The sequence below is a fragment of the Oncorhynchus mykiss genome, chromosome 25, assembly GCF_057628025.1.
Source record: "Oncorhynchus mykiss isolate SJ-2025 chromosome 25, ASM5762802v1, whole genome shotgun sequence".
Classification (NCBI taxonomy): Eukaryota; Metazoa; Chordata; class Actinopteri; order Salmoniformes; family Salmonidae; genus Oncorhynchus; species Oncorhynchus mykiss.
In genome coordinates, this window is record NC_143046.1 from 56708189 (window position 1) to 56720519 (window position 12331).

A 12331-nucleotide genomic window follows, 5' to 3' on the forward strand; every position below is an offset into this window, starting at 1 on the left:
GAGTTTCCCCTGTATAGAGTGGGTTGAGGGTGGTGAGTTTCCCCTGTATAGAGTGGGGTTAGGGTGGTGAGTTTCCCCTGTATAGAGTGGGGTGAGTGTGGTGAGTTTCCCCTGTATAGAGTGGGGTTAGGGTGGTGAGTTTCCCCTGTATAGAGTGGGGTGAGGGTGGTGAGTTTCCCCTGTATAGAGTGGGGTGAGGGTGGTGAGTTTCCCCTTACACTGTAAAGAGCTTTGGGTGTCTAGAAAAGTGCATTTTAAGTCCAATCAAGTATTATTATTATGATGAAATGTTTTGCCATAGCTTGAAGACTATGCCTTTGTAGGCGGACTGCAAGGCTATATTAAGTTACATAAATAACTGATTATAATAAGTGCCTCGGTGCCAAAATAAAGTAACAGGGTTGACGTTTTCATGTTAAATCAGCCCAAAAATGCCAATTTGTGAACATTTCTGTGAAACTGTACGTATTACTTGTGGATTGTAATAAATAAAAAAAATCAAGAAGTCAATTTGTTTGTCTACATGTGATTGAAAAAAACAATGCAGATATGGGAATAACCCTGTTATAGCTATGAGTCAAAGGCAGACATCATGATACGTTTGAATGAAACATCCAGTTAACACTTTGCATTTTTACTGTTGGTTTTACTGTATCTAACAAATAACCAAATCATTGATGGATTAATAGATAAAAGAATTGCGTGTCTCATCTAACCCTGCAAGCCGGTCATCAAACTCCCTGAACTAATTGGTCGAACAGCCTTCTGACTTTGTGGCTGTGGTGACTAGTGATGACCTGACTGACATTCTGGTTGACAATAAATCACATTCATTTATTGAGACAGCATTTCATAAACACTGCCCATTGACTCAAAAGCTGTCCTGTTAAGTAGATGTATGGTCCGTAAGAGCTAGTTTTGGTATATAGGAAATGTTTATAATGTCAGAGGGTAGGGTAGTCTCTCTGGCTGAGACGTGTGTGTGTGTGTGTGTGTGTGTGTGTCTTCATTGGATTATTGTTTAATGAGGAACGTACTACAGCTTCCATACATCCTACAGTGGGTCTGAGATGTTTCAGACTATTACAGTAGTACAGTAGTAGTATAGTGCCTATATAATAGTAGTAGTAGTAATTACTAGTTGTAGTATACATGTAAAAGTAGTAGAGATAACAGCTGTAACAATCCTGGAATAATAGTGTAAAGAAGGACGTCATTATTGGGTCACATCAGATGGGTTTTAAGGAGGGTTTAGAGGTGAGGGAGCTCTATGGAAGGAGGTCTCCAGGTGTGTTCTACTCTCCGTCCCTCCCTGGCAACCCTTAGCTGAGCAGGACCAGAGGAGCTGGGTTGTTTATGTGTGTGTCACAGAGGGTAATTGGTCACAGCTCATTCCAGCTCCCATTACATTGAGCTGTGTTAAGGAGGAAACTGTGTGAGTGTGTGTTAGTGTGGCCCTGTTTAGTGGTGTTGATTTGGTCTATAAATAAAAAGATCAGACAGAGAGCCCTGTGTGTGTGTGTGTGTGTGTGTGTGTGTGTGTGTTTTTGTCCAAAGCGACTTAGTCATGCATGTGTGGCTCCAATAGGAATCGAACCCACAAATCCCGCCGTTGCACACACACACACACACACACACACACACACACACACATTCCCTAATGATAGACATATTGGAGTCATAGTGGACGGTGTGCTAGAGAATTTCGCTGGCCTCAGGCTGCAGGCTTTATATATGTTGGAGAGTGTCCGAGTGAGGACGAATGCCTTTTCACCCTCAGTCATCATTCTGTTTGATGTTATGAATAGGGAGAGAGAGAGGTGGAGAGAAAGAGAGACGGGGAGAGAGAGGAGGAGAGAGAGGGGGAGGGATAAGGACTGAGAGAGAGAGAGGGGGAGAGAAAGGGAGAGCGGGGGGAGAAAGAGAGATGGAGAGAGGGAGAGTCAGGCAGAGAGAGAGAGAGTGAGAGAAAGAGAAGTAGAGAGGAAGAGAGAGGGAGGGAGAGAGAGGGAGTGTTCTCAGCTCATTTATATCAGGCATATCATTAATTGCTGAGGGAATAGAATAGAATGGGTGGGTGTATGTGTGTGTGGGTGCGTGCGTGCGTGCATGTATGATGTGTGTGTTTTTGTTTGTTCATTTTGTTAATTTATTGCTGTGGTCAGGTCTGTGTGTGTCTGCAGGCTGTACGTTTGGTTAGGAGTCTACTGTTGAGGCCTGCCAGCCACTGAAAACCTCCCTCCTTCCCTCCCTCTCTTTCTATCTGTCTCTCCCCCCTCTATCTCTCCTTTTTCCCATTCTCTCCATTTCTTTCTCTCTGTCTCTAGTTTCTATCTTTCTCTGATCAACTTGGTTAATGAGTTTTGCCTTTGTCTTTCTTCTTCTGCGTAACCAAACAAGCAAACAAAGTCAGGCAGGAGAAAGACGTTTCTGTTTGTTCAGTTGGCTGTTTTATTCCTCTGAACAGAGAGCTTCAAAGTGCTCAAATATGTGTGTGTGTGTGTCTGTGTATGTGCATATAAGCTTCTGCATTGTTTGCTTTACTTACACTAGCATCAGAATCAACCACAGCGTCTTTCAGCTCTACAGTCCTGTGCAGTGTCTAGATGTAGTGATAGGAATCCATATGAATTACTGAAATGACTGAAATCATTTAACTAACCAGCTCTTTCTTTCTCTCTCTGCAGGATCCGTCCTTCTCCCTGCTCCTCCACGACAAGCTTCAGGTGCCCAACAGCTCGGGGCGGGCCTGGAATGAGCGTGACAGTCGCTGTGATGTGTGTTCCACCCACCTGACCCAGCTGAAACAGGAAGCAGTCCACATGGTGCTGACCATGGACCAATGGGACCTGTCCCCCAGCTCGCCCCCCACCCTGCCCAGCCACAGTGGCCCTCCACAGGGCCCCACAGCCCCATGGGACTGGGCCTACCTCCCTTCAGCCGCAGCAGCCTACCCCCATCCCCGTCCAAACCCACACCACCCTACCATGCCTCCAACATCCTCTACTGCGTCCTTCTCCAGCCCCAGCCAAGCTGCTTCCAACCCCAGCCCAGGTGCAACTTCTGTGGTTCAAACATCCACCCATGCAGCCTCTTCTGCGCCGGCCCCGGCGTCCTCATCGCCGGCTCCATCCCCGGTGCACCAGGGAGGGCAACCCCGCCAAGGTTCCAAGCCCAGTTCCCTAGGAGTGGGCCTCGGGATGGAGAGGAGGAACGGCTCCCCGGCACACTCCAGTAAGGCCACCGGTGTCCCGTCGGCCCAGCCGCCCAACAGCCCCGGTAGTAACGGGAACAATGCTGGGAGTGGAGCAGTGCTGAGTACAGCAGCACTGCAGGCTCACCAGTACATGTCTCGCACCAACGGAGGAGGAGTCACACTCTACCCCTACCAGGTATGCTATGTCTGTGCATGCTTGGGATTGGGTGCGAACGTGCGTGTGGGATGATAGACTTTCGGGAAATGCAAGAAGATGGGGGCGTTCCACGAATAGAGTGCATTTTGCATTTAAAAAAAAATCTTGTTATGTTCCATGAAGTGCCCTTTAATATAGACCACGTGGAACATTTTATACATCTGAAGATGATTATTTATTTCATGTGATTAGTGATTCATTTACGTCTGTCCCTCATTTCAAGGTCAACCCTGTTACGCGAACTGAACTCTTGTTTTAATATGGTGAAACGATTCCTCTTAAAATTATTATTTCAAAATAAACTATGAACAGTCAAATCATAGTGTAAAAGCAGGTGAGAGGGTTCTATTCATTTTGTCCATTTTCTGGTGTTTTGTGGTGAAAAATTGAGTGCGTTCGAGCATAATATTTTCAACCCTGTTACCCATAGATAGATAGACTAGAATTTTTTTAAACAATTGAAAAACAACTGAGAAGCTGGCATTCAATCATTCAATTGCCCCTCCCTGTTGCACACAACAGGCTTCCATTCATCCTATCCACCAGCAGGCTCTCTCTACTGTATGTCAAACCGTCTGGTTTTACAGAGATTCAGCACGGGACTTCACTGGAAGTCTATGGCAAGAGCAGTTGAAACAACCGCTGGTTTTAATTGGCTAATCTCTCAGTCCATCACCGTCTAGCACAACCCTTAGAACCTCCTCCCTACATTGTGGACTTCAGAGTGCGAACAGCGCAAGTGTACTAAACAAGGAAGTGGGTTTCGGAAATGTCTGAAATACACGTCTCAGAAATTGTTTTCACACATAAACGTTAAATGCCCAAACTCAGAATCAATTGGGCTTTCCAAAAAGAATATGGTCAGTGTAATAATACATGGCATTTTGAATGGCAATTTTCGCCATTTTTCAAAGTCCCATCTAATAAAGTTGGAGCAGTCTCACTTCCTCTCCCACTTTGTAGCACAGTGTTACCAGGCTCTACGCGGCAGCATTTCGAGCCTGGGGAAAAGGTTACCATTCCCCCTGTCACAACAGCATGTATTGCTGATTTTTAGATGAAAGCCTCAACCCTGCTACGGTCCACCGTATTACTTTAATGGCACGTTATTGGCCCTTACCATAGTCAAGTTGAAGTTGAACCTGTGCTCTTTAGGACATAATGTAGAAATTTGGTGAAATTCATATAGTTTCCTTTGACCAAAAATGTACTCTGTTCATGGAACGAGACAGATAAGAAATGGAAAAAAGGGATACAAATAAAATAACGCCGGAATAGCATCCAAAACGTTTGTATCTGGAAACTGTGGAAAATGTGGAATTTTGATGTTCTGTGTCAGGCTTTGGAGGCCCATTTCAACAGGAATTGACCTTGTTTTTCAAAATGTCTCCCTCCTTTTGTTGACCAAAGAGAGAGGAGGAACTGTGAGGTTGAACTGAGGTTATGTCTGTCCACTGTCCTCACTTGTCCTCTGAAATCCAGTCGCAGTCTGTGCCGAGTGTTGAGTCATGTACGGTGGATTAGATTCTATAATTGGCCCTGATGATGTGTATTAGCCATGGGGGTCAGACAAAGTGTGCCTGTGTGTGTGTGTGTGTGTGTGTGTGTGTGTGTGTGTGCACGTGTGTATGTGCGCGTGTGTGCATGTGTGTGTGTGTGTGTGTGTGTGCGTGGGTGGGTGGGTGCATGCGTGTTTCTATGTGTGTGCGCGTGTGTGTGTGAGTGGAGGCTGTCCCCAGAGTGGTTAGAGTGGTAACTGGAAGGAAGGCGAGGACACCTCTTGGAACAAAGGCTTCTGGGAAAGGACAGCCTTGAGGCTCTTAACAAAAATTGTAATTGAAAGAGAGGGGGCGGTGGGGCGGATTAGGAAGAGAGATATAGTTGAAGTTGGAAGTTTACATACACCTTAGCCAAATACATTTAAACTCAGTTTTTCCCAATTCCTGTAAAAAAGTAAAAATCCTAGTAAAAAGTCCCAATCTTAGGTCAGTTAGGATCACCACTTTATTTTAAGAATGTGAAATGTCAGAATAATAGTAGAGAGAATGATTTATTTCAGATTTAATTTCTTTCATCACATTCCCTGTGGGTCAGAAGTTTACATGCACTCAATTAGTATTTAGTAGCATTGCCTTTAAATGGTTTAACTTGGGTCAAACATGTTGGGTAGCCTCCTCCTGACAGAGCTGGTGTAACTGAGTCAGGTTTGTAGGCCTCCTTGCTTGCTCGCACACGCTTTTTCAGTTCTGCCCACAAATGTTCTATGGGATTGAGGCCAGAGCTTTGTGATGGCCACTCCAATACCTTGACTCTGTTGTCCTTAAGCCATTTTGCCACAACTTTGGAAATATGCTTGGGGTCATTGTCCATTTGGAAGACCCATTTGCGACCAAGCTTTAACTTCCTGACTGATGCCTTGAGATGTTGCTTCAATATATCCACATAATTTTCCTCACTCATGATTCCATTTATTTTGTGAAGTGCACCAGTCCCTCCTGCAGCAAAGCACCCCCACAACATGATGCTGCCACCCCCGTGCTTCACATTTGGGACAGTGCTCTTCGGCTTGCAAGCCTCCCTCTTTTTCCTCCAAACATATGATGGTCATTATGGCCAAACAGTTATATTTTTGATTAATCAGATCAGAGGACATTTCTCGAAAAAGTATGATCTTTGTCCCCATGTGCAGTTGCAAACCGTAGTCTGGCTTTTTTATGGCTGTTTTGGAGCAGTGGCTTCTTCCTTGCTGAGCGGCCTTTCAGGTTATGTCGATATAGGACTCCTTTTACTGTGGATACAGATACTTTTGTACCTGTTTCCTCCAGCATCTTCACAAGGTCCTTTGCTGTTGTTCTGGGATTGATTTGCACGTTTCACACCAAAGTACGTTCACCTCTTGGAGACCGAACACGTCTACTTTCTGTGCAGTATGACGGCTGCGTGGTCCCATGGTGTTTATATTTGCATACTATTGTTTGTACAGATGAACGTGGTACCTTCAGGCGTTTGGAAATTGCTCCCAAGGATGAACCAGACTTATGGAGGTGTACAATTTTCTTTCTGAGGTCTTGGCTGATTTCTTTTGATTTTCCCACAAAGAGGCACAGAGTTTGAAGGGAGGCCTTGAAATCCATCCACAGGTACACCTCCAATAGGTACATATCCATCCACAGGCACACCTCCGCCTCCACCTCAAATGATGTCAATTGGCCTATCAAAAGCTTCTAAAGCCATGACATCATTTTCTGGAATTTTCTAAGCTGTTTAAAGGCACAGTCAACTTAGTGTTTGTAAACTTCTGACCCACTGGAATTGTGATACAGTGAATTATAAGTGAAATGATCTGTCTGTAAACAGTTGGAAAAATTACTTTCTAACCGACTTTCCAAAACTAAGAAATGTGTGGAGTGGTTGAAAAATGTGTTTTAATGACTCCAACCTAAGTGTATGTAAACTTCCGACTTCAACTGTAGAAGCAGGAGGAAGGAGAGAGGGCATGTGAGGGAGAGGGAGAGAGATATGTAGTGTAGTGTTAGTGCTTTATGTTCTGATTCTGTGTAATATAATTCATATCCTGGTAATGAGGACTCTAGGGAACTCTCCTGTCGCACCCCTGTTCCCCCTCATCTCCTTCCCCTCAACCCCCCCATCTCAGTCCCACACTTACATTTCTCTCCATCCCTCATCTCCCTATATATCTCTTTCGCTCTCATCTCCCCTGTTCCCCCTCTCTCTCGCTCTCATCTCCCCCTGTTCCCGCTCTCTCTCGCTCTCATCTCCCCCTGTTCCCCCTCTCTCTCGCTCTCATCTCCCCTTGTTCCCCCTTTCTCTTGTCTCGTTTCTCCCTCTCTCTCTCCTGTTGTACGCCCAGTGGTGTAAGGTACTTTTTGTGGGCTATCTGTACTTTACTTTACTATTTATATTTTTGACAATTTTACTTCACTACATTCCAAAAGAAAATAATGTACTTTTTACTCCATACATTTTCCCTGACACCTAAAAGTACTTACATTACATTTGGAATGCTTATCGGGACAGGAAAATGGTCAAATTCACAACCCTGGTCATCCCTACTGCCTCTGATCTGGTTGTCACACCCTGATCTGTTTCACCTGTCCTCGTTAATGCTTTGTTTGTAAATGATGTTGGAGTGTGCCCCTGGCTATCTGTAAATAATAATACAAATAATAAACTAAATGTGACATCTGGTTTGCTTAATAGGAATTTGAAATGATTTGTCTTTTTTTATTTTAGTAAGTATACAGTAGCAATTACATTTACCTTTGATACTTAAGTATATTTAAACCAAAGACTTTTAGACTTTTAATGAAGTAGTATTTTACTGGGTGACTTTTCACATTTACTTGAGTCATTTTCTATTAAGGTATCTTTACTTTGACTCAAGTATGATGTTTGAGTACTTTTTCCACCACTGCGTACACACGTAGCCCTTTTTCCACCACTGCATACACACGTAGCCCTTTTTCCAACACTGCGTACACACTTAGCCCTTTTTCCAACACTGCGTACACACTTAGCCCTTTTTCCAACACTGCGTACACACGTAGCCCTTTTTCCACCACTGCGTACACACTTAGCCCTTTTTCCAACACTGCGTACACACTTAGCCCTTTTTCCAACACTGCGTACACACGTAGCCCTTTTTCCACCACTGCGTACACACGTAGCCCTTTTTCCAACACTGCGTACACACTTAGCCCTTTTTCCTCTCCCTGCCACATTTATTCCTTACACCCCTATTGCATCCTTCATTTCCTCCCTCCCTTCCCTCACTCATTTCAGCAACTCTCCATCCATCCCTCCTTTTCTCTCCTCCATCCCCCCTCAGCCCTGTCTCAAGGTCACCTCTCTGAAGCCTGCCTGGCACACTGCCCAGGGTGCTACTGGAAATACACTGTGTATGTGTGTGTGTGTGTGTACATGCGTGGGTGTCCGTGCAGGTGTGGAATAGAGGTAGGAGAAGATATAGGAGTCAATTTTCTTGCTGTTATTTTCTCATTTTCCTTGAGAGTGCTGAGAGGGCACAACGCCCAGTCAAAGAGACATCATTCACCCATTGTCTTCCCATTATACCGTAGTAGCGTATAGCTTAGACTGTAGCATAGCCCCATGCTACGAAGAACATGCTTTAGCAGTGTCTAACTGCTGCTGTCTAATCAGGAAGGGTCCTGCTAGCGGTCAAGTGCTGGCACCCGATGGAGTAGCCACACGCACACGAACGCACGCATGTGCTTGCTTGCGTGTTTGTGTGTCTAGACGGAGAGGGAGCTAGGGAGAGGAAGGAAAGAGACGGAGAGGGAGCTAGGGAGAGGAAGAAAAGAGAAGGAGAGAGAGATCTGTAAAGAAATTGTTCCCTATATCAGGGGATGACATTTAAAGAGTGCTGATACAGCGATATGAAGTGAGCCTTCTGGCACAAAATGGCTGCCGAGCTTCATCCATCCAAGTGGGACAACATATTAGTGGTGAATCAGATGTCTTCCCCCCCATACCTTGTAAAGCACCTTAAGACCTACAGTCAGAAACACTATATGAATCACTATATCCATTCGTCTTATGAATATGTTCTATGCTTCTCACTGTTGATATCGAACATGGGTGGCCAACCAATGTTTCTATCAATAGACCTTTGTCAGGACTTAGGTTTGATCACACATTGCGGAGAATCCAAAATGTGCTGCAGTTTCTTTTCCAAACTGCAGCCTATAGTGTAGAATACATCTAGCATGGTTGGTAGTGTCGTGTAGGATGAATACCTTCTTTCAGGAAGCAGCATATGGAAACAGGCTGAGGAGGACTATTACAGTCATATGGTTTCATTTGAACCTCTCAGATGTATTGCATTCCATGACAGTGGTTAGGATGTACACAGGATGCCACAAACACACAGTCACAACACAATGGACATCCTTTTCAATGCAGTTTTATTCTCCAGATCTGGGTGACTATGTATGGGGCACATGAAACAGAGTGTGATGGGTAAGCCTGTCTGAGAGCTGAAGACTTGTGTTAGCTCCCAGAGCCTGTTAGGTGGTGCTGACTGTCAGAGTGTTGAGAGGTGGGCAGGGCGTGTTAGGCTTGAGTTAGTTAGAAGGACACACCCTGTAAACATGACACAACTCAACACATGGCACAACACAACACAACACAATGTTTACGATCAAACCATGCTAAAATCTCTTATGAACTCCCCTCTCTCGCTCGTTTTTTTTCTCTCTCTCTCTCTCTCTGTCTCTCTCCCTCTCTCTCTCTCTCTCCCCTTTCTGTTTTTCTTTCAAGCCCCACCCATCTGTTGTCCGCATCTCACTTCCATCTCAATGACTCCTCTGTGTCCTGTGTCTCAATCTGTTTTTCATTATTGTTTACTTTGGCCCTGCTCTGTTTCTCCTCTCTCATCCCCTTCTCTCTCTGTTTTGTCATCCCCCTTACGCTTTTCTCCTCCCTGCCCATTCACTTTCTTCTCTCTCACACACACACACACACACACACACACACACACACACACACACACACACACACACACACACACACACACACACACACACACACACACACACACACACACACACACACACACACACACACACACACACACACACACATACTTGTAAACACAGACAATCTTAAAGACAAAGACAATCAAAAGTTAAAGTGGAGGTAATATTTGAAGACTTTATATGGTTAATTATTGCTTATGGGTACCTTCATGTGTGTGTAAAATATTACTGTTCTCATATTTTACCAACATTTCTGAAAATGTATGTATAGCTTGGAATGAAGCCCTTAATTTCTTCGTTCCATCAATCAGATTTACAACAGGTGTCCAGGGGCAGGGATATGGGGATAGGGGCGAGGGGTTGATTTGAGACTAGTCCTCCTGGAGCATCAAGCAGTAAATACACACTGTGCCTCTGTTTTATAAGGGGAGAAATAGACTGATTTACCTCTCACTATAAACACACACACACACACACACACACACACACACACACACACACACACACACACACACACACACACACTATTCTTGGGATTTACGTACCATTGTACGGTAGTGCTGGCAGGTTATAAAGAAGCATAATTAACAATCCATATCTGTATTTCAAGGCTGTACGTGCCAAATCTATAAACACACGCACACACACACACACACACACACACACACATACACACACACACACACACACACACACACACTGCGACAAGCATAAACATTACATAAAAATGCATGGAGGGGGAGCCAAGGACACCCAGGGTGGCCGTTGAGTTGCCTGCTGTGTGTGTGTGTGTGTGTGTGTGTGTGTGTGTGTGTGTGTGTGTGTGTGTGTGTGTGAGTGCATGTGTGTGTGTGAGTGAGGTAATTGAGGTCTGTCCTTGGTGTGTAGCTTGAGGTGTTGCAGCTAGCTAGGGATAGCCACAGCTAGCCATGTCACGAACGTCGTCTTGGAAATGACTGGACCAAGGTGCAACGTGGTGAGCGTACATGTTCCTTTATTTTTTAATGTCGCCAACAAAACAATAAACAACAAAAACGAACGTGAAGCTTGCTAGGGCTATACAGGCCACTAACAAAGACACCTACCCACAAAATACAAAAGGAAAAAAGGCTGCCTAAGTATGATTCCCAATCAGAGACAACGATAGACAGCTGTCCCTGATTGAGAACCATACCCGGCCAAAACATAGAAACACAGAACATAGAGTTTCCCACCCGAGTCACACCCTGACCAACCAAACATAGAGAATAAAAAGATCTCTACAGTCAGGGCGTGACAGTACCCCCCCCCCCCCCCAAAGTTGCGGACACCATAAGGTAGGGTGTGGGTGGGCATCTACCACGGTGGCGGCTCTGGTGCGGGACCCAGACCCCGCAGACGCACAGGAGACACAGTGCGCATAGCCGGCGCAGGATATCCTGGGCCGAAGAGACGCTCTGGAGGCCAGGCGCGCTGAGCCGGCACCATCCGTCCTGGCTTGATGCTTACTCTAGCCCGTCCAATGCGGGGAGCTGGAATGTAGCACACCGGGCTGTGAACACGCACTGGAGACACCATGTGCTTTACCGCATAACACGGTGCCTGACCAGTACCACTCTCCTTGCCGTGAGCACGGGGAGTTAGCTCCGCCAACCTCTCCATGTGCCTCCGCCCAATTTTTTGGGGGGGGAGTTGCCTCCCGGTCTTACTTGCCAGCCTTGACCCTATGTAACGCTGGTCCCCTTGACTAGCTGCTTCCGCCCTCCTCGCTGCTTCCACCTGCTCCCACGGCAGGTGATCCTTTCCAGCCAGGATCTCCTCCCACGTCCAGGATCCTTTTCCCTACAGAATGTCTTCCCATATCCACTCTGTCTGCTCCTCCCGGCCACGCTGCTGGGTCCATTTGTGGTGGGTAGTTCTGTCACGAACGTCGTCTTGGAAATGACCGGACCAAGATGCAACGTGGTGAGCGTACATTTTCCTTTATTTTGTAATGTCGCCAACAAAACAATAAACAACAAAAACGAACGTGAAGCTTGCTAGGGCTATACAGGCCACTAACAAAGACACCTACCCACAACACAGAACATAGAGTTTCCCACCGAGTCACACCCTAACCAACCAAACATGGAGAATAAAAAGATCTCTACGGTCAGGGCGTGACAAGCCAAGTAGACAGGGGTCCACAGTGCAGCTGATATTCAGTCTGTCAACATAGAAATGTGTAGCTGCCATCTTAGTTACAGTCTTTTTCAGGTGACACAGTGTCTTCTATATAAAAGGGGAACACACTCTACCCTACAAGTGAAATAGGCAGGATGGAAAAGAGAGAGAGAGAGAGAGAGAGAGAGAGAGAGAGAGAGAGAGAGAGAGAGAGAGAGAGAGAGAGAGAGAGAGAGAGAGAGAGAGAGAGAGAGAGAG

At 45.6% G+C, this 12331-nt stretch overlaps 1 protein-coding gene across 2 annotated transcripts in view; it reads left to right on the top strand.

The window, feature by feature from the left end:
- LOC110505332 (kinesin-like protein KIF26B) overlaps positions 1-12331 on the top strand; it is a 168834-nt gene that overhangs the window by 53350 nt on the left and 103153 nt on the right. For both annotated transcript variants that reach the window (XM_021584512.3, XM_036962480.2), the window contains exon 3: positions 2688-3392. In XM_021584512.3, the coding sequence (XP_021440187.3) occupies positions 2688-3392 (705 nt within the window). The remainder of the gene's footprint in view (positions 1-2687; positions 3393-12331) is intronic.